This window comes from Ciconia boyciana, chromosome 6, assembly GCF_034638445.1.
Source record: "Ciconia boyciana chromosome 6, ASM3463844v1, whole genome shotgun sequence".
Taxonomy (NCBI): Eukaryota; Metazoa; Chordata; class Aves; order Ciconiiformes; family Ciconiidae; genus Ciconia; species Ciconia boyciana.
Window position 1 is genome coordinate 18,791,291 of NC_132939.1, and position 20,614 is coordinate 18,811,904.

Consider the following 20,614-nt stretch of genomic DNA (forward strand, 5'->3'; position numbering starts at 1 on the left):
CTCAAGTTCCAGCTTTGTCTCTCTTGTCTACCTCATCAGAAGAGCAAAGAAAGAAAACCTCAGCTGGGAGCAATGCAAGATTTAGAGATACATCAAGCCAAAGTGCTCCAAAGGTGTGATAAAGGCTGGGGAGAGAAAAACAAGCAGTAAAATTTAGATTTGAGTTCTCCTGAAGAGCTACTCACTGCCCACAAAACCACAGGAGAAATAGTAGCACTTTCCTTCTTGGTATTGCAGGGATATAACTAAACCACCACAAGCTCTGGAAGCAAACACACCACCCTCACAAGAGGGCAGAGGCTGCCTGCAGTGACCCCAAGAAGGAACATAGGCAAGAGTGGCACCAGCCCCAGGTTATGCCATGACAGGTTGTCTACATGGGCTCAACACCCAGCTGGGTAAGCAGCAATGGTGAGCTGAGTTCTTGGAGAGCAGCCCCCAGCCCCAGCTCTCCCACCAGCCCTGTGAAGAGAAGGTCAGCTCCTCCTGATCCCACCTCTTGCTCGGCTCTCTCCTCTTCCTCCTGCTCTTGGACCCCTTCTTCCTCTTGGCACAGCCTCTCTTCCTCCCCAGTAACCACATTCTCCTCCCGGATCTCCTCCAGGCTTTCCCGATCCAGCTGGATCTGCTCCAGTTTGACTTCAGCTTCCCTCACAGCACTGTCCTCTTCTTCATATGACTGTCGTGGAGACCTAGAGGTGGGGGAGAGAGGTCAAAGAAGCAAAACACGTTGTTATGAGCCTACAGACACCATCAGGTGCCTCAAACCTCTAGAAATCCAATTCTATCACTCCTCCAAGCCTACAACTTGCTGGGTGTTTTACACCAGGGCTCATGGCCACTTCCATGGTCCCATCCAGTTCCAGGCACCCAGATGTAACAGCAGTCACATCACACACCCACACTTTGAATACCAGGGACACAGCTCAACTAAGAGTTGTGGCAGACCTGAAGGTATCTGCACCTTTCCAGCCTCACCGTGGGCAAGACGCACAGGAAAACAGAGATCAGACAGGCCTGAACACCAGGTCCTGGCCTCCGCCTGGACCCCAGGCAGAGAGGACACTACCACCGTGATGTGGTGCTGGCTCAATTCTCTGCTCTGCTACAGCCAAAATCCCAGGCCAGCCAGCATGCTCTGTGGTCCTGGTACACAAACACAGATCTGACGCTGCGCCCATGGTTCCCAGCATCAATTCAACATGGAGCACCAAACACAGCCTTCCTCTCCCTTAACTTATCTTCCATGTTAACAGAGCCTCTCACTGGAGGAGGGTTCAACCAAAGACACATGAACGTGCTTCCCAAGATCCCCCTTTTCCCTAGCTGAAGCTAAACTGCAGGGCAAGGCTGCACAGCCACTCACGTGAGGGTTTTTTTGTTTGTAAGGCACAGTGCTTCCCAGGCAATGCTATATCCACAACTGACACCAAGCCTCAGTTTTACCCACCAGAATAAATGATACCTCTACTCATTTTGCCCAGCAAAACAAAGAAGTCCCAAGGCAGCCAGGGTCACCCCTTGGCTTAGGTTAAAGAAACCACAACGGCATTTGCACAAGAGGATTCCTCCAGGTCTCCAAGGCTGCAGAGAGGAGACCCAGGAGTACATTTAAGCAATCAGCTTTGCAAAAGCAGAGCAGTCCATGCCTTTGGGCACAGAGTCGGTGGGAGCACGTAACGCCAGAGCTCTCACTGGTTCACAGCCACGCACCAAGATGTTATTGCTATCTTTCCCTGGCCAGAGAATAGCTTTCTCTTCCCACCCATTTCTTAGAAAATCACCTGGCTTGTGACAGCAAGGCTAGAGAACTGTCTAGCAGGCAGCTGCCAAAGTGAAAGGCTGACTCACCACTTCTGCCTCACCAGCCAGCACCAAAACATGAAAAAAAGTTCAAGCAATCCTTTTCCACCCACCTCTCCGCTGCTGGGAAGGCAGCTCACAGGACAGCCACCATCCAGCCCTCCCAACTGACCACATAGGGAAAAAGCTGATGCATATGCTGGCTCACTTGGCTTGCTATTAATCATCCTCCCACAACAGCAGAGTCAACAACAGCAAACAGGCTCTGAAGGTTTTATACCCCAGGTAACTAGTTTCTCTTAACCAGGATGCCAGCAATGCCTCCAGCTAAAGTACAAGCTCATATTAAAAATTTAGGCCAGTAGATATGATACAGTCTATAGGATGTCTTTTGCACCCCAGCAGTTTTGTACAGGAGGCAGCTAGTCTGACCCAGCTCCCACCTCTTGTATGCCACTGATAGTTGCGGGAGTATGGATCTCCCTCCCCAAAGTGGGGAACCAGAACCAAAAAGAAAACATGCCTTAGCACCAAGGCCCTCAGGGGATGCACAAGCCATTTTAGCTGCATCCAAGGGAGAGCAACTGTCTCCATCCCCTCAGTCATAGCCACCACCTAAATATCCTCCACAGGAAGAACCAGGGTTTGTTCCATATTCAGTTAAGCAGGAGAGAGGGGAGTTGGGAAATCCTGCCCACAGCATGGGCATCCCAGCCAGACACACAGCCTACCTGGGCTCACGCCACACTCCAAGCCTGTCCTTTGGGTGAAGCACGTAAGCAAGGAAAAAGGGCAAAGCTGCTGAAGGGACTTTACAGGGCACAGCCACCTGCTAGGAAGCAACTCCAGCTTTTGCAAAAAGCCCACTCCAAGCAAGCCCACAAGGTCTGAGCCCTTTCAGCTGCCTCTCCCAGCCAGCCTCCAGCCAAAATCCTGCTCACCTACAGCCACTGCCTTTAAAGCACCACCCCTCTCTGATGGGCTTCACCTGCCATGGGTGCCACCTCCCCTGCTCAGCACTCTCCTGCCCACTACAGAATAAACACAAGCATCACATAAAAACCCAAGGAGCAATTTCTGGAGAGGGTAATGCAACCCTTCCAGCTAATTCTCTTTTGAAGGCCAAGAAGGGAATGGCAGCAGCCTTTCTCTCCAGACAAGTTCTTTGCAAGGAGGCGGAAAAAGAGGCAGCATGCAGAAAAGCAGATGGGACTGATTTCTAATTGTTCTCACAGATGTGATAATCAGTGCCACGGCAAGGTGCTTGAGCAATGCTTGTGGAGTCGGGGCTGCAAAGTGGCCCACAGAGTGGGCTCGCAGAGTGGTTTAGCTGCAGTGTTTGGAAAAGAGTAAGAAAGAGGCGAGCTCTATTTATTTGTTCAGCAGTAAATATTAATCTTAGGCATTTTTTCAGTCTCAGGGGTAAAGAAGAGGCTGTGTCATCACAGTGTAAAATTCCCTATAAAACCAAGCTGCCGAGAGAGCTGAGTCAGAGTTCACATGCAGGTAGATGGTGTCCAAGGGAAGTGGTTAAGGCAGGAGTTTGGTTCAGCTCAGCAAGGGGAGAGTGACGGGAGATGGGGACTAAACAGCTGGCACACAAGCACCTCTTAGGGCTCTTGGTGCATGTTTTCCCCCGCTGAAAGAGGAGTCAAGCACAAGGTGGGCTGGGGCCATAACACCCACTATGCTGCCATGAGCCAGGAAGCAGCAATAACTTAGAACAGCTTTTAGGCTGGCCTGGATTATGTTAGAGGCTGTTTCAGCCCCTGCAGCAGCTCAGGTGGCTTAAATCCGCTGTTGTCACTCCTCCAAACCCAGGCGTTCTGGCAGGCTGCCGTTGCTTGGAGTGCAAAGCTCAATCCAAACATCCCTGAAGCCCGGGGCAGTCCCTGAGCCTGTTCCTCCCTGCTAGCCCAAATGGCAGGCAGAGAGCATCCATCCCAGCAGTGCGGAACCCATCCTGCCCCTCCTCAGGGATGGTCCTTTTGCTGGGCACATTGGTTCCCCTCCCCTTGGTCTGGATGTGTCCTACTCACCTCTGTTTGCGCTGCTCAAGCTTCTGGGACCAGTCACTGAACCCCTCATCCTCCTCCAGCTCTGAAGTCCCGGATGGCTTAAAGTCATAGCTGAAACACAGCAAGAAGGAAAATAAGGATGAGAGAGATGTAAAAAAACCCAAACCTGGCCTGAAAGAGCCCCAGCCTGATACCATCCTTCTTTCCCTCCAGCTAGTGCATCTTCCTTCTTCTGACTGCTCCCAAATCCCACCTGAAGCCTTATCCTCCATTACAGGAAAGATGTCTTTGCCACGTGCTCAGGAGCGCCCTTGTACAAAGGGGGTCTCTCGGAGCATCACTGCAAGATGGAGAGGAAGAAGGAGCCACTCCATGTCTTCAGCAGGAGCACCCCACTGCCTGCTTGGTCTCTGGGGCCACACACAGGAGAGCAAAAGACAAGCAGCACATCAAAACCAAAAAGTCCATGGTATTCTTCTGCACCGGAGCTGGCCCTAGCTTGTTCGGACCAGAGATGTTTCAAACTCAGTTGCTGCTTGTCCTACGTTTGTATGCAGCCCCATAGAAAAGAAATCAGCAGGAGTTGGCCTGAACAGATCTCTAGATGAGGAAGGCGTGAATACCCAAAGACCAGGACACTTGCTCAAGTTCTGGATTGGATCCTCACATTCCCCTACAGCTTTGAGCCAGTCACATGCACTTGCATGACTCTGACTCCCCGCCTGGGAATACCCTACTGCTGTATGGAGCCGCAGCCCTCCTAGGGCACACAGCTGCTGGCACCAGATGCAGGCTGGCCATGCACAGGGATTGTTGTTTTTTTTCCCATTTCTTTCCTTGCATTTGCAAGGATAATCGCCTCCTGGCCGGGGGTCCTAGGTGGGCAGCCACGTTGCAAGCATTGGCCTGAGGAGGTGGCTTCACAGATGTTTTTGAGATGCAGGGCAGTCATGTCATCTGGGAATGGGAATTAGGATGTGGGACCCACAGATTAGTTTAAAACTCAGAGATTCAAAATACATAGTAAATGTGTGTGAGTCTTTTCTTTGCCTTTCTGGGCTCTTAAAAGGTGTCAGGAGATGCTTAGCCTCCTCCATGACCCCGATGGCTTGAAATATGGGCCATTTCTCTGAGATTCAGGATTCTCATTTTGAACTGACTGCAGGAACTGAGGGTTTACAAAAAACACATGCCCTCGCCAGGCTCACCAGGGAGGGTAGTGGGGGTGCACACCGAAAACGGCTGCTCAGCCCCAAGTTTGAGCACAGCCCAGTTCCTGCCACGCTTCAGCATCCCCTTAGACTGCTGAGTGTGATACCATGTTGGTCTAGGACATCGCAGCCCAGGCTGGGTTATTTTCCACTGCATGTGTAGCAGTAGCTTGTGGATGCCCCAGGACAATGCTCAGGAAATTTGATGCAGAGCTAGGACAGGACCATGGATCTGCTGAGTCCCAGGTCAGGGCTTCAGGCAAGCTGCAGTGTTGATGATGCCCAAGGCAGAATCGCTCCAGTATTTGTGGCCCTGGCCACAAATGTGTGCTCAAGCTATCAGAAAAGCTCCCAGGGAGCAAGGGAGACTGGCCGAATGCTGTTTGAAAACTGGTTGCTTCCCTGTGCCCCTCTGCAAACCCAGCCCCAGGGGAAGCACCAAGCCAGCACAGCCCATCAGCACCGCCTGAGCTGATGTCCATCCCTCTGGTTCTCAAGGCTATGCATGTCTTTTCTGCAAACCTGCCATTTTAGGGGTTATTTCTCTTTTTTTTTGTGGGGGAAGGGAGGAGAGGAGCTTCACTCTGTCCCTTTGGTGCAAGGAAATGCCAAAGGCAGGTTTGCACAAACAGGAGTGACATGGATGGGATGAGTCCCAGCATGGGAAGAGCCGAGGGAAGGAGGGGGCAGTGTTTACACAAGAGAGAGCAAAGCTTTTCAGAAGATTAATAGCCAGGGCTGACCCCAGCTGCATGAGCAAGCCCAGGTGGCTGTCAGCAGCTGCATAAGAAACCAGGGGATGGCCAGAGAAGAAACATCCTTCCCGGTGAAGCCTGGCCCAGCAAGCTCAAGCATCGCGGAGCAGGGAGCAAAACCCCTCATTTTAGGAGTTCTTGTCATTGCCCCCTTCACTGACATTTAAGCACTCAATTAAATTTGGGCACTGCCAACGGTCCCATGGGGTCAGCAGTGTGTCTGTGCCTATGTCCATGGGACGGGAGGCCGCAAGCTGGGTTACTGAGGCTGCTGCACACTACTCTGTGCCCGAGGCCGCTCACGGCATCTCCTGGTAAAGCAAAGACCAGAGATCTTGTCAGCTGTTTTAAAGACTTTTAAGAATTATTTTCCAGCCCCCGTGTGAAGGGGGGGTTTGGAAAAGCTAACAATTATTACTACTTTCCAGATCTTCTGTTTGCTTTTAGGGCAGACTGCAGTGGGTTTGTCTGCAGAATATCACTGGGTGTATTTCCACAAAAGACTTTGAAGCTTCTTCATGATGCTTTTAGACAAAAAAAACAAAAAGTCCCAAATAATTTTGAAAGTATCTGAGAAAAAAACTTATCATTTCATTAAAAAAAATAGATGTTTATAAAGAGCTTTTGCTATTTTTCCAGTAAAATGAAGCTGCTGCTTCTCTCTGACTGTAATACCAAATCCTGCCACCACTTTCCCATTGTGTTTAATATATTTTAGTTGAACACATAAATAGTGGGAAGACTGGCGTCTTTAAGACAGAGTTTGGCAACTCAGAGCGCAGACTGGTTTTTGTGCCAGCCCCAGTGCTGCACAACACCTGGGCTGCTGAACCATGGACATGGGGAGGCTGCAGTGGGATGCTGAGGTGGGATGCTGGGGACGTGACTGGTCATCCTATCCCTTCTCCAGGGGTTTCCTCTCTGACAGCAGATAGCTCAGCATCTCCATAAATGCCTCCTGAGCTATTTCCATTTAGGACCTGCCCTATTAAAGCATCAAGTTAACTTTAACCCTTGGAGCTGTGAACTGCACCAGCTCAGGAGCTGCTCCATGCTCCCCACTGCCGGGGCAGCATCCTCAGAGGGAGGAGTGGGGAGCCTGGCTGGGAGACATGATCGCTCGCTTGGCCGCCAGCACCATGATCTGCCCAGGGTTTTGTGTCACATCCTCAGGCACGTGTCTGTCTTCGCACGTATCAGGAACTCCCATTAGTTTCGGCGTACGATGACTCACAAGCTGAAATTTAACCAGGCACTGAAATCCCTGGTGATGGGGACTCCCTGCATGAACTCAGTCTTACCCAAGCTGTCCTAGTTTAAACTCTCAGGGCAGTAAAACACCCAGCCTCCAGCCAGAAAAAAGAGCAAAGCAGGGATTCTGGCTTTTTCTGCCCAAACTAGAAACACACTATTTGTTAGTCTGGGCTAAATCCCCCAACCCAAACCTATTAGGGAACTTCCCCATCTCCCCAAACCACCCCAAACAACAGAGACACCTGCTCCAGGGATGCAGGAGGGTTTTGCTGCAAGGAGAAAGCATGTCACTGAAAGATTTATCCGTGGGTATTTCTTACTGGTTTTCCTGTGCCGGACCCGCGCTCTCCGAGCAGGAGCCGCTGCCATTCAAGCCCTCTTCTGCCTGGGACCTCAGCTGCTTTTCCCGCTCCCGCCGCCGCCGCTCTCTTGCTGCCTCCTCCTCGTCTTCCACGCTCCACTGCGCTGTCAGCCTGCCAAGCCAGAGGGAAAACCCATCCTTAAGACTGTCGGGCAGCGCCTGCAAAACCTGGCGATGCCCACTCCTGAGGTGCCTGGGCTCCCACCCAGCAAGCGGGGGGCTCCTGCAGAGGAGCGCTCCCACCATGAGTGGTGGTCCTCGAAGTGGCATCCCCACCTCCATCGGCACGGCTCCACAGCAGGACTGACTGATGTGCAAGGATAAGGTGGGACACAGACTGGGAGAGAGGTGGAGGAGAGACTTCTCCCCCGCCCCCTGAGGAAGATGTGGTGTGTATCCCCCTTCTCGCAGACCAGCCACCTCCCCGCAGGCTGGAAGCCCACTGGGAAGCACCATTCCCTGCAAAGCAGTTTTGCACCCCAGGAGGGGTTTTTAAAGGGTCTTGCAGTGCTGCAAGAAATCCCACACCTCCATCTCAAGCTTTGGCCCAGGGAAGATGAGATCTGCATCCTGGGGGTGAGTTTCCTTAAACAGTTGAGCTGCTCCTGCCTGACCAGGAGCAGAGGGAACAGCAGTGGAGGGCAGTGGCTGTGTCCCGCTCTGCCCTGCCAAGCTTCCTTCCTCCCCTGCAGAGAGGAAAAACCTGCCCTGGCTTCTCCCAGACGTCTCAGCTGCTGGATATTAACACCTCTGTCAGCAGAATGGCCTCTCGCATCCCCGAGGAAGCGATAAGGTGGCTGCCACATTCTTCCTCCGCTGATAAGACCGGTCTCTGCGGCACCAGCCAGGATGCAGGCAGAAAGGGACGCACCATGGTGGCAGGGTCACCGCTAACCCACAGGGCCTGCAATGGCAGCCGGAGCAGGACAGGTCTGACTCGTGGTACCCAGGGCTGATGCCGGGGCAGATGCTGGAGCAGATGCTGGGGCAGGTGTTCCCTCACCCCACTCACCCCTGGCTCGGCCAGGTCCAAAACAGACCACGAAGGCTGTTTCGCCTGGCATTTGCAAGCCTATTTACAGAAATGCTCTTGTGGAAGGCATGAACACGGGAGTCGGGAAAGCGATCTCCCACCAGCAGCAGGACCTAGCCTGACCTGTGTCTCCCCACGCTGTTTGGGCACACCCCAAGGACTGCAGTCCCTATAGGATGAACCTGCGCAGTAGGAGCTGCGGTGTGACATCAGTTGACTGAGGCAAAAAGCTTGTGGAAAAGAAAAAGAAAAAAAAACAAAAATGCCTTAGTTGAGACTTGTTTCAGCCCAGTCTGAGTGAACAAGGGGCAGGTTTCAGCTGCCCCAGAAGTGCCACTCTGCCAGCCTGCCTGGCTTTGCCCACTGCCTGGACTATGAACTATGTGAGAAGGCTTCACTTCACCAAGGAACTCACTAAGATGCTGTTTTCATTTGAGGTTCAGGACAGATGCCCCCACTCTCCCAGCAAAGGAAAGGAAAAAAAAAATGGGATTAATAGAGACATTTTGTTCAAGAAAAATTTTGCTTTTCTAATAGCAAACCTTGTCAACCTTTCCCAGGGAGAATGACTCAGAGCCTATTTTACCATGTGGCACCAGCAGGACCGCCAAGCTTAGCCCCAGTAGCATCCCTTCGCAGAGTGGTCCCACCACCACCCTGGCAGGAAGCTGGGAGTCACCTCCCAAACCTCCCCGCCCTCCCAAACTCCCATCTCCCCCAGGGCAGCAGAGCCGGGATGTGGAGCCAGATGGAGACAGGTCACCTATCCTTGCTGAGCCCACGGGGGAGCACGGAACGAAGCAGATCCCGGACTCAGCTAAGAGACCGCTCCACTGCCACGTAATAATTACTGCCTGCCTTATTTTGGGGTGGGGTCTTTTTGCAAGCAGCAAATTCAGCTGCCCTTTCTCCTTCTCCCCCCTCATCACCCCTTGCCACCTTGCTCTCCATGGGGAACAAAGCGGACCCGGACCAGAGCCCGGGCTTCCCTCCTCCCTTCCCTACTTGTCCCACACTCCTATTTATTGTTTTCCCCCAGGTTCCCATAGAAACCCTTGTCTGTGGGCCTGGCAGGAAGCCACCGTGTTGTTGTGTTGGTTTTTTTTTTTAATATATAAATGAAGTCATTCATTAAACCCTGCCATGATCTCCCTCCCTTGTGCTACAGCTCCAGATAGTCTCTGATTCAGAAAGGCTCTTAACCCCCGCTCGCCCAGATCGCCCCAGTTACGAGAAGCAAGGTCCATGTCTATGCCAGAACAAATCAGATTTCAATTTAATTGCTTCCCCATCTCCTCCAGCTCCTCGGGAAGCCACTGCAGAGGCCACACTGCACCAAGCCCCCGGCTTGGCTGGGGTACCCAGGGGAGCTGGGGGGGGGCGGGCCTCCAAACCACGCAAGCTTTCCACGGTGCGAGAGCAATGTTGGTTGGCAGCCCTCTCCCCTTCCCAGTTGGATATGACTAACTCTTTCCCCATGACCTCACCGGCTCGCTATTCTGTCCCTGCATCCTCCGAATGGGCTGAGGACAGCGCCGGGGGCGACCGTTTTGGGGAGAAGGATTTTTCTGCAAAAGCAGGGAAATGTCTTTCCCAGCTCCCTTTGCCGCAGAGCAAACTGGCCTCTGAGTTGCCCACCGCTGCACTGGGACGCAGCTGAGACACACTGAGCATTGCAGCAGGGCTGCAATGCTGGGAGCTCCATACCTGCTCCTCTCAGGAATAAGGGCTGCAGATAAAGCTCCCACTGAGCCCCCACTCACCCTGGGTTCAGAAATATCACTGCGCTCCAACAAACACCTAAAACCAGTTTATTAGTGGATTCAGAGCTCTCTCTCCTGTTCAAACAGGCTGGTGGCAGAGCAAGGCTTAATAAGTGATGCTTTGGGGTTCAGTAGCCACACCAACAAGCAGAGGGAAAAGGACGATTCCTTTTCGACTGACCTAGCAGCACAAACATTTGTCTTCAGTGAAAAACAAACAAACAAAAAAACCAAACAAATGAGAAACTAAACCTTGCCAAAGTCCTTGTGTTTGGATCAGCTACAAGGGTTTGTTGGACTGCAAACCAAATGTGCCATTTCAATTTGGACAAGCCCAAGCCTTCATCAGTGTGAAGAGGGGGTCAGCTGGTAAATTGCCTTTCAAAGCAAAAAGGTGGAAAGATTTAATTTCCAAACGGTTCCGTTTTCTGAGAAGGGGCCATGGTCTCCCATTTGCTCTAATTGCTCACAATCACATTCAGTAACTCAATGTGCTCAGTCCATGGCAGTATTGCACAACCATCTTTCCCATTTCTAGAAATAATTACCTGGCGCTTCAGGATCGGGCTGATACTGCATACCTCTGCCTTCACCTCCAGCCAGCACTTTCCCAAGTCAGTCCTACGCTGGGGAAGTTTTGGGAAGAAGCAGGCTCATAGCTGCCGGTGGGACTGAGAGCTCCCCACTTCATTTCACCCAACACAGGACAGGGAAATGGAAAGCAAGAAGACTTGAAGCTTGAAGACTTGCAAGATGAGCAGTGTGCTACACTCCTGCACCCAGTCACCTGCCTGGACAGAGGGGTTTTCCTGCAAGGTGAAAGGAAATTCACGCGAACATTAGGGGGGCTGGAGAAGGAAGGGAGGATGGAGAGACCGCTTTGCTGCCCCGGCAGCCAGGAGCCGTGGGCGAGGCTTGCTGCAGCAAGACCTCATCACGAGGCTGGGTTGTTTCTCTTATGCGGTCCCTACATGTCTGCCAACAGCTTTTGGAGGTCTTGGTTTGGGGCAAAATGCTCTTTGTGAAAGGGGTTTATCTCTCCCTGAGGAGATCCTGCAGGTCTAGGTAAGGGCTGAAAGCACCTCGGTTCGGCTTTGGCTACAAAGTCATAGCTTGCCAAACGTCTGGGATGCTCAGACTTCTGCTCTGACCAGGGCTGGCTGCCCATTTCAGATCCAGCTCTTGACTTCACCTCCCTCCGGACCCCTAGCCAAGGGAGGGGTTTTATTTCCATTTGCCCTACAAAACACCTCCTCCTCCCCCAGAACAACGATACAGGCTGCACCGTTCCACATGGCCACGCACGCCCGCCCCAGACAAGCCAGCGTTGCTGGAAAGGTCACGTTTCCTTTGGGCAATTCCTCACCAGCACTTGAGGAGATTATAATATTCAGGCGAGGCAAATTTCTGGCACCAGATGAGCTGCGTTTAAGGGAAACGCTGCAGACTCGAGGAGTCTTTTGCACAGCCGACAGCTCAAAGGAAGCTTTGCTGGCCCAAACCCAACCTTCAGCACTAAAGCTAATTCCAGAAAGGAAAATTAAATGCCTCCCAGAGGCTTTGGACTTTGCAGACCTGCGCCAGAAAAACCCAGGAACCCTCTACCAGTGCATTGGACATTCCTGTCTCCTGAGCTCGCCGGGGTATCGGGCCAGGACAGTGTTGACTTTGGTCACTGCCTGCGTCGGGTAGGCTGCCCCTCAGAGCCAGGGTTCACGGGGGAAGAGGTTTTGGGAACAGGGTTTAGGAGGAGCCATGCACAACCCCTGGCATGAAGGCTGCTGTTTCCCAGAGGGCATATAGCCCGTGGACCCAGTGCAAATCCTATTGCTATCAAGGGTAAAGCTCCCATCACCTGCAAAAGCAACAGTGTCTACCACCACTGAAAATACCACCCACAAGAGATGGGGCTGCATGAACTAGAGAAGAACTGGGAAGGGTACCCTGAATCCCCCGGCAGCCATCCCGCTGTTGCCTCACTGTTGAGGTTAGGGGAAAGGGAGATGCCAGAAACCTGTGCAAGGGACCTTCCCCTTCCCACATAATCCATCGCAGCCTTGTCATGGTGCCAGATACAATATCGGTGCCCTGCTGCCCATCAGGGAGAGAGATCCCTCAGCATACTCAGGGTAACACTCTCTTACTGCCATCCAGCAACCAGCTACCAAAGCTGGATAAGCAACGTAAACCAGAATATGGCCTAGGACCGTCAACAAGTTCATCCTGCTGCCAAGCAGAGCTGCCCGGCTTTATTTTATATTGCATTTATCACCCGTTTATAAAGGGCCCAGACACGATCGGCAGGGGTACTGAGATGTGCAGCTCACCCCATCACATGAAATAGAAGAGGACACCTTCAAAAGGCTACAACTGAGCAACTCCCTTACCCATTTGACCTTCCACCAGCAAATTAATCACTTATTAATCTCTTATAAACGGCATCTAATGGATCTGCGTGATTGACTCAAGTATGCTGAAATAGCCAGATAATGCCTCCACTCGCGTCATTCAGGACAACTGGCATCAGGCCACCACAGAAGTCATGGCTGAGGACATTTGCATGCAACGCACAGTCATGCTGCCATGGCTCAGTTTCTCTCCATCCCTGCAAACCACATATGCCCTGGCTCAAAGCAGTGTCCCGGGGGATGCCTCACACCGCGGGCACCAGTGTTAGGCATCAGAGAGTTCAGCATCTCAGCCCTTTCCAAAGATCCCTCTAAGACCCAAGTTTACCTCCACGTATCAAGACACCTTCAGAAAGCTGTTCCTAAGCCCAAGGGCTTGTCCAAGGCCACCACAAAGCCAAGAAGATGTAGGGACTGGAGCGGAAGTCCAGCTGGCATCCCAACCCCCTGATTACTGCTCTGCCAAGAGGCTGCTGCGAATGGCAGCAACCACGACTGTTGACACCAGGGACATGGGCTGGCAAAGCGTCTACAGTACAGCCATCACTGAGTCAGACGGCAGGCAACAGTTACGCTTCTTGATGGACGGGTTTCTGTGACTCAGGAGTAATTATTACAGCTGGGTAATCATCGCATTGGATAAGGAAGAGTGTGTGGATAGCAGTATGATACAGGGACACTGGGAAAAGAAATAAAATAAGAAATTATTATGTCACAGCCTGGAGTTTATTGCAGCCTAGTCTCAGGGGAGATGGTTATGCTAGCTCTGAAAGATCAGCTTGTCACTCAAAGGCAGCCAGAGATGCTGCACAAGCCTCTCCCTCCCATACATTCATGTAATTCCTCAGCTGCATTGCTCCATTCAGAGTCCAGGCTACAGAGTTTGAACAAGAAGGGGGGCAGGGGGGAGAGGAAAAAAATGTGTATATATGCTTCACCCTCAGCCTTCTTCTCATACCAAACCTCCCCACCCCACCCGTAGCTGCACCATCTCAGCCACATTTCCCTGTTCCTCCTATAAATCACAGCTCGCCTTCAAGATGTGAACAGCAGGGTAGAGCCGCTTCACACCCAGGGGCGGCCACGAGCCTGTCACCACCGACCCGCTGGAGCTGGGGGGCTGCAGAAAGGCGTCACGCACGGGGCGATAAGGACATGCCAAGGCATCGGAACAGAATGATATGGCCCAAACTTTCATCGAGCAGAAATGGAAGAAAAACCACATGCAGCATGGTGGAGACCTATCTCCCCTTTAAAAAAAAAAAAAGTAACTCTTCTTTTTTAAATGAATCTTGGGTTTTCTCCACAAGAGCACATCCCATTTCTGCCCAAAGAAGGATGTGTAGATGTCCAGCCATGCATCCACAAGTATAAAACTCTGCCTGGTTTAGTCTTCATTAAATTCCCTGCAAAGATTGACCTGTCACTGTGGTGTGACAGGCAGGGAAAGCCCTGAGCTGGTATTTTACAGCTTCCACAAGCAAAACGAGAGACATTTGAGAAAGCTGGTAGCAAATGGCAGGAGCAGACCTCAGAGGAGGGACACAGGCAGGGCTGGTCCTTCAGCACGAGCCTCGTCTGTCCCCTCCTGCCTCTTGCAGGATGGCGGCTCCAGAAAGGCACATGGGATGGTCTGCACTTCCAGGTGACATGGGTGATACACAGGCCACTCGTAGAGGCACGAGGCAGCCATCAGGAACAACTGCTTCTTTTTATTATTATTGGTTTTAATCATGGCAGACAGAATCCCAACGAATCCTTTACAGATGATGGATTGCACCCCCAGGACCGTGGGTCCTTAACACACAGATAGGCTGGTGTGGTAATGTATTAACATCACCCATCAGGAATTTGACGGGGGGCGGGAGGAAAGGGCTGGAGTTTGAGCCCTCCCAGCGCTCCATGGTATTCAGTAGGTGTGAGAAATCGGTGCCACGTACGACCTTGAACCACGGCCCTTTCTCACGGTCTCTCCATCTCAGCCCTAAGGTTCAAGAAATTGGAGGTTTTTTCTAAAGAGCAACAAGTCTGCTCTCTGTTTTTGCAAGGGAGAAGCACACCAGAGGAGAAAATAAGACTTGTCAGAGAGGTTCGGACTGGCTTACCCAACTTTTGTATTTTATTTTTCCCCTCTCTCAGAGGGAAACAAGCCTCCATAGCCTCCCTGCCTTGGCTACAGTCAGCCAGCATCCTCCTCAATACACTCAGGCTGGAAAACAAGTCTGAGCCTAGGGAGGTGAGCAATAGCCTTACCGCTGCTTCAAGCCCAGGATTAAGAGTGAGATTCGTACCAGGCGTGCTGCTTTTTATAGCACCGCTGGCTTGGCTGCACGTCCTTCATTTTGCAGCCCTCGGGGCGACACAGTCCCCCCAACCCCTGCAGTCCCCAGCAGCAGGAGGGAGTTTGCTACCCAAGCACTGGCAGGAGGCAGCAGGGAGGCCGTGGGAATGTGCTGCTCCACTCCCTGGGAGAGTTGAGGCTCTCTTCGTTTACGGCCGCCGCTGATGAGTTGTGCTGCAACAGGAACCGGAGTCAGCAGCAAGTCCTCGGTCCCTGCTGCACTAAGACAGCGTGTCTTCATGAGAAAAAACAGTGTTTGCCCCAAAATACTGATTGCAACTCCCATGCAATCGAATGAGTGAAGTCATACCAATGTTGGGAGAAGGAAAAAAAAGTCTGGAAGCTGAAAATTTGTTCTCACACACCATCCCAGCTGCAAAGCCTCAGACCCCAGAGTCCCTGTCCAGTGCCCTTTCCAGCTGAACCATGCTCAGACACATGTGGTGGTCCTTCTCCACCTCGCCAGAGGATGCGGATAACCTGTGGCTGCAACCCTGAGGGGCTCAGAGGCTCACTACAGCTCCCCAGAATTTCCATGGGCTCAAGTTCAGGCCCTAAATATCCAATTGCTTGAGAGCAGGTAGAAGTCTGAGACAAACAAGGCTAAAAGCAAACAAAACCCATCAGCTGGCTTCTGGGAAAAGTCAATGGTAGGTGGAGTGCTCCTGATGAAACAAGCCTCAGGGCTGTGAAAATCTGGGAATGGATCCACAGAGTACTGAGAGGGGATGGATGAGCCACTGCCACTGGAGAGTGAAGGATGAGCTGCCCTCCTTGGGGTGAAAGCAGAGGGCGGGCATCCCACAAGGCACCCAGGGATGGGGTCCCCATCATGCACCAGCTTGGTCCCTTACCCCCACCCTGCCTCATGGCTCAGCTGGGCTGCAAAGCCCAGGGTCTCTCCTGGCTTGCAAAATGCGGTGACATCGCTCTGCAAGTGGCTGGTATCACCGAGTCGCGCTGGGGTGTGGAAAGCCCCTGGGCATGCCCCGCTGGCACTGGGCGATCAGTCTGGCCCAAAGGGCTCTCCCGCCCACTCCTCCCCACCAGCAGCATCTGGTTGCCTCTCCCTTCCCATCTGCCCTCCACTCATGGGGCTTGCAAAGGTGCCCATCAGCTCTGCCCTGGCCCCAGCGATGGGATGCAGAGGGATTAAAAAAAGGCCACTAATAAAAACATCAAAATAGGGAGGATTCAGGAAGGAGAGCACCGTGGTGGGTAAGCCCTGCAGGGACCATAGGCTCCTCATGAAAGGGTGAGACAGCATTGCCAAGTATGGATTGCACTGATGAAGGCCCTGTGTTCCCTGCTGTCCCCGTGCCAGAATCCCTCCCTCCTCTCCCCACGCAGCAGCACTGCTACTGGCTCATTCCTGCACATTCATTTTCCCTGTCTCCCCCTAAAGAGCTGCCCCACTTCACGGCAAGCTTTCCTCACTACCCATACCTATCCACAACCCAGGAAGGTGGAGTAAAGAGATGCTGCAATAGCCCTCAGAGGCAGTAACCGCTACCTCCCAGGCAACAAACCGTGCCCAGACCATGCCCTGGCATCAACCACCACCCAAAAAAAACGTCCTGCCCCTTCAAAGTGCCATCCAGCCCCCCCAGGCACTTCAAGCTTTTTGTTCCCAGCTCAGCACTCAAGAGGTCAAGACAGAAATACTGGTCAAGACAGCATCTTCCCTGCTGCGACGCATCCTGGCAAGCTCCAGGAAACATCGCATGCAGGCAGAAAGGAAGGCATCCCATAGAGGTGGGCAAAGCCCCCAGATCTCCATCAAACTAAATATTACATTCATGACATACACCAAAATTCAAGGAGTTTGGGGAATTTTAAAGCTACCCCTAATACTGGGGGACTCTGAGCATCACCAGGGCATTGCTCAATGATGCAGGAGCACATTGAAGGGAGAAAGAAGGCGCCATGCAGCTGGCTTACAGGGACCAGGACCACGAGTGCTGGCATCAGCTGGAAGCGGAAAGCATCTCACCATGTATTGCAGGCCAAAACACAAGGGCATGCAAGCATGATTTCAGATCTCACGATTTGGCTTGCCATGTTAATGACTCCACAGAAGATAAAGAAGCAAAAGTCCCATCCTACAGAGGAAATAATTAGGTTTATCACCCAATCTAATTTTCTGACTCATTTTCTTCCCCTGAGCTTTTTCATCCTCAAGATTCAGTCCCCCTTCCCCACAGCATTATTTGCACTTCAGACTCTATGGCGTTGCAAAGACATGTAATTATAGACATTTATTTGTTGCCTGTGCAGCAGCCATGCTTTGGAGCCCCTGTTCTGGACCAGGTCCCCCTCCCTGCTAGGAAGCATGCAAGCAGCGTGCAAGAAAACTGTCCTTTCTCCCCAAGAACAGATAAGAGCTCACTTCCTAATGACACCCGGGATTCACCCACATGCTAGATAAAAAACAAACCAGCTGAGACGAGAGTGGCAGCCCTTCTAACACACATCCATCTGCACTCACACTTCACCCCACAGCTGCACAGTCTGGCTACGGGGAGGTGACCGCAGCAAGCCACCGCAGCAGTTAGTGGGAGCGGTGTCAGCCGAGAGGCCCGATAATCCAGTTTCGAGGAGCGGCACAGCTGATTTACAGAGAGGCTGATTTGTACATTAATTAAACAGCCATATTCTTTTGTGAAACACTTGAGGCTCGATAGAGGGAGAGTAAAATTCCAGCAGGAGCAGATAACAAACTGAATGAATCGACATGACAGGCGCTGGATCCCTATCTTATTTATAAGAATTCATTAGAAGGATAAGGAAAAATAGAACGTGATAACAAGATAAAGCAATTCCTGTTTGGAGAGGACTTTAAAAAATAAAAAGTCTTGCAGGCGTGTGAGGGATCACCGTTGTTAATGTATTACAAAGGGAGAAATCTTTCCCCGAGTATATCCCGATAGAGGGACTATGCCGGACGAGGGGAGTGCCCGGGCACACGGGGCAAAAGAGGAAAGGTAGATAACCCTGCAGTCGCCCATTCTTCCCTATACCTTTCCCAGGTAATTACTCAGACACTTGTGCTCTGCAGTCCAAGGCATAACCCTGGGCTCTTTTCCGCCTCCAGTCTTTCAGATGTAAATAGCATGCTCCTGCAAAGCCACCCGTTCCCAATGCTGGCAGCCAGCGAGGAACAAGGAACAATCTTTCCAGCCCATCTCCAGGCTGGGAAAAGGTGAAGGATGCTTCCCAGAGTGCTGACTCAGCACTTCAGCCTGTGGTGCCTCTGACACAGCTCACTGCTCTCGAGCACACCAACCCACCCCAAAAACCTGGCGTGCACTAAAACTGTCAGCACGGTCCGTGGAAAAGCCATTTCACACAAATTTGGCTCCTGGGACCAATGTTTGGGTGATGGCAGCCAGGCACTCCTGCTCTGCACGCAGGCATGGGCCGCTTTGTCTGAAATGCTGGGGTTTTGTCTCAAGCACAAGGCTGGATGCTTAAGCGCTGGGACTCAGCTCTTCAACCCGAAATCCACAAGACTTTTACACTAGTTTCAGTTCAGAATCCCTTAACCCAGCTGTAGGACAGCCTGGCAAGCAGCTCCCTTGGCTGAGCGATGCTCAGACAACGTAATTCCCTGTTTATCCCTGCTGATGGATATCCCTGCAGCAGGAGCAGCCAGGTAAATCTTGGCATCACACCGAAATCCCCGGTGCTCATGAATATGGCTCCAAGCAGCCGTTTTCACTCTTGTGCTCCAGGTCACCAATGCACTCGGGCACATCAGAAGAGCCTAGGACCTACGCAGTGTAACCGCTCCGCCTGCGGTCACCTTGGGACAGATAAAAGCAGAGCGTGGCAATCTTGACAGCAATATATCTTCAAGCCAGGAACCTCAGGCTTGACTGAGGTTCTTTGACTGAAGGAGCTTGTGCCTGCATGCAAGCTGGCAGGGCTTGCAGAGCCAGCCCCATGGTCAGGCTTAGGAGGGAAACTGCTCTGGAAGAAAATACAACTGCAAAACAGGCTGTGCTGTGCACAGAGCAGATCCTGCCTATTCTCCTGTTGACTCCTGTGAGCATTAGTGGGGTTATTTGGGTGTGATGGATGAAATCCCTCACACATCTTCACACCCCACCTCCCTCCTCGTCTGTAAGCAGGACTGGAAAACAGAGCCGCAAAGCCAAACCTCAGCCAGATTAAGCATAATAACCCCATGCAGGACAAATGTCATCCCAGAGTTCCTCTGGCAAAAGCCCCTGTGAGTCTCTAGGGCACCAAAAGTCCCTTATCCACAGCAAGAGGAACTTGGAGACACCGTTAAGGACAGGAAAACACCTCTGGCTTGGGCTGTGCCAAGGACAGCTCTTTGGACACCCCTTTTCAGTGTATGAGGCACATGTGCTTCCCCCCGCATCTGCCGTCCTGCAAGCTAAGTTGCCACGCAGCCGTGCGCAGGTGATTCCCACCCCAGTTCATTTGCCTGGCCCTCCTCAGTACCAGCTGGCCCCAAATCTGAGCCCATCCTTGCCTGCTGCACATCCATGTGGAGGTTTCTGTACCCCTCACGAGCGCCTGACCAAGTCCTGTTCTGAAACCAAGATCCCAGTCCCTCTGGGCTGAGACCAGGGAAAGAGCACAGTGGGCCAAACAGGAGATGAACAGAGAGCAGTCAGCTCCTCCTGCCCGCTTGCCATCCCAGGGGTCCATGCAACCAGTGGGAGCTTTTCTGCCGACTCCCCTGAGTCCAGAACAGGCCACAGGAAAACGCGGGAGGGACTGGATAGCTGTAGGAGCCAGTTTCACTTCCAAGGCAAGAAACTCATTCAAGGGGTGAGGTTTAGAGGCTGCATTACCAGCCAGGGAAATCCCAAGCTGACTGGAAAACGCCTGTCCAATAACCCCCATGACTCCACCTTGACATCTTCTACATCTCAGCTGGAGACCAGCAGGCACCAGCAAGCACAAGAGAGCCAAGAGATGCCCAAAACACGGGATGCGAGTCCAGCACTGCTGAATTCCATCTCTCACCCATCCAGCTGCTCAATTAAATATAAACAGGTGAGGAGTGCATCTCTTCTGCCCAGTCAGAGCCATCAGCATGGCACAGAATAAGCTCCCCCAGCACTGGCAGCCAGAGGAGGGTCCTGGAGACCCATAGAGGAAAGCAGCATTTCCAGCCCCCAGGGAAAAGCAGAGTGACCGCATGGAAGGGAATCCCAGCGCCAGCAGACAATGTAGCCATCCTCCCCGGCTCAGCCCCGGCTGACAAACGGGAATAAGTCCAACTGAACCGTCCACCTCCCTGCCCTGCCAATTATTCTCCGAGAGAAAGGTTCAAAGCACTGTTGCGATTAATTAAATCAAAAGAGCAATGTCAGCTCGCAGCCCTGGGAGGATCTGGCCCTTTACAGATCTCCGAATTGAAAATGCACATCACAGCATGCCCAGCGTACATTTCCTACAAAAAAAAAAAAAAAAAAAAAAAATCCTTTTTCTAGGCAGAAGCTTTCAGCGCTCAGGGGACACAAAAGACACATACTGAGACATCCCTTGCATAGAGAGGGAGGGGGAAATCAGCTGGCTCAGGTGAGTGTCACAGCACAGTTGTGCTCAGTTATTTCAGTCGTGTGCTCCTGGAAAAGCCATCAGCAAGTTCAAATCTGCTTTTCTCGTATGGTTTTGGGAAGGAGG

The 20,614-nt window shown here is 52.1% G+C and overlaps 1 protein-coding gene across 2 annotated transcripts in view; it reads right to left on the bottom strand.

Moving 5' to 3' along the window:
• LSP1 (lymphocyte specific protein 1) overlaps positions 1–20,614 on the bottom strand; it is a 51,069-nt gene that overhangs the window by 17,136 nt on the left and 13,319 nt on the right. For both annotated transcript variants that reach the window (XM_072865611.1, XM_072865612.1), the window contains exons 2-4: positions 7,362–7,514; positions 3,843–3,932; positions 497–692 (exon numbers count right to left, since the gene is read on the bottom strand). In XM_072865611.1, coding sequence (XP_072721712.1) covers positions 497–692; positions 3,843–3,932; positions 7,362–7,514 — 439 coding nt within the window. The remainder of the gene's footprint in view (positions 1–496; positions 693–3,842; positions 3,933–7,361; positions 7,515–20,614) is intronic.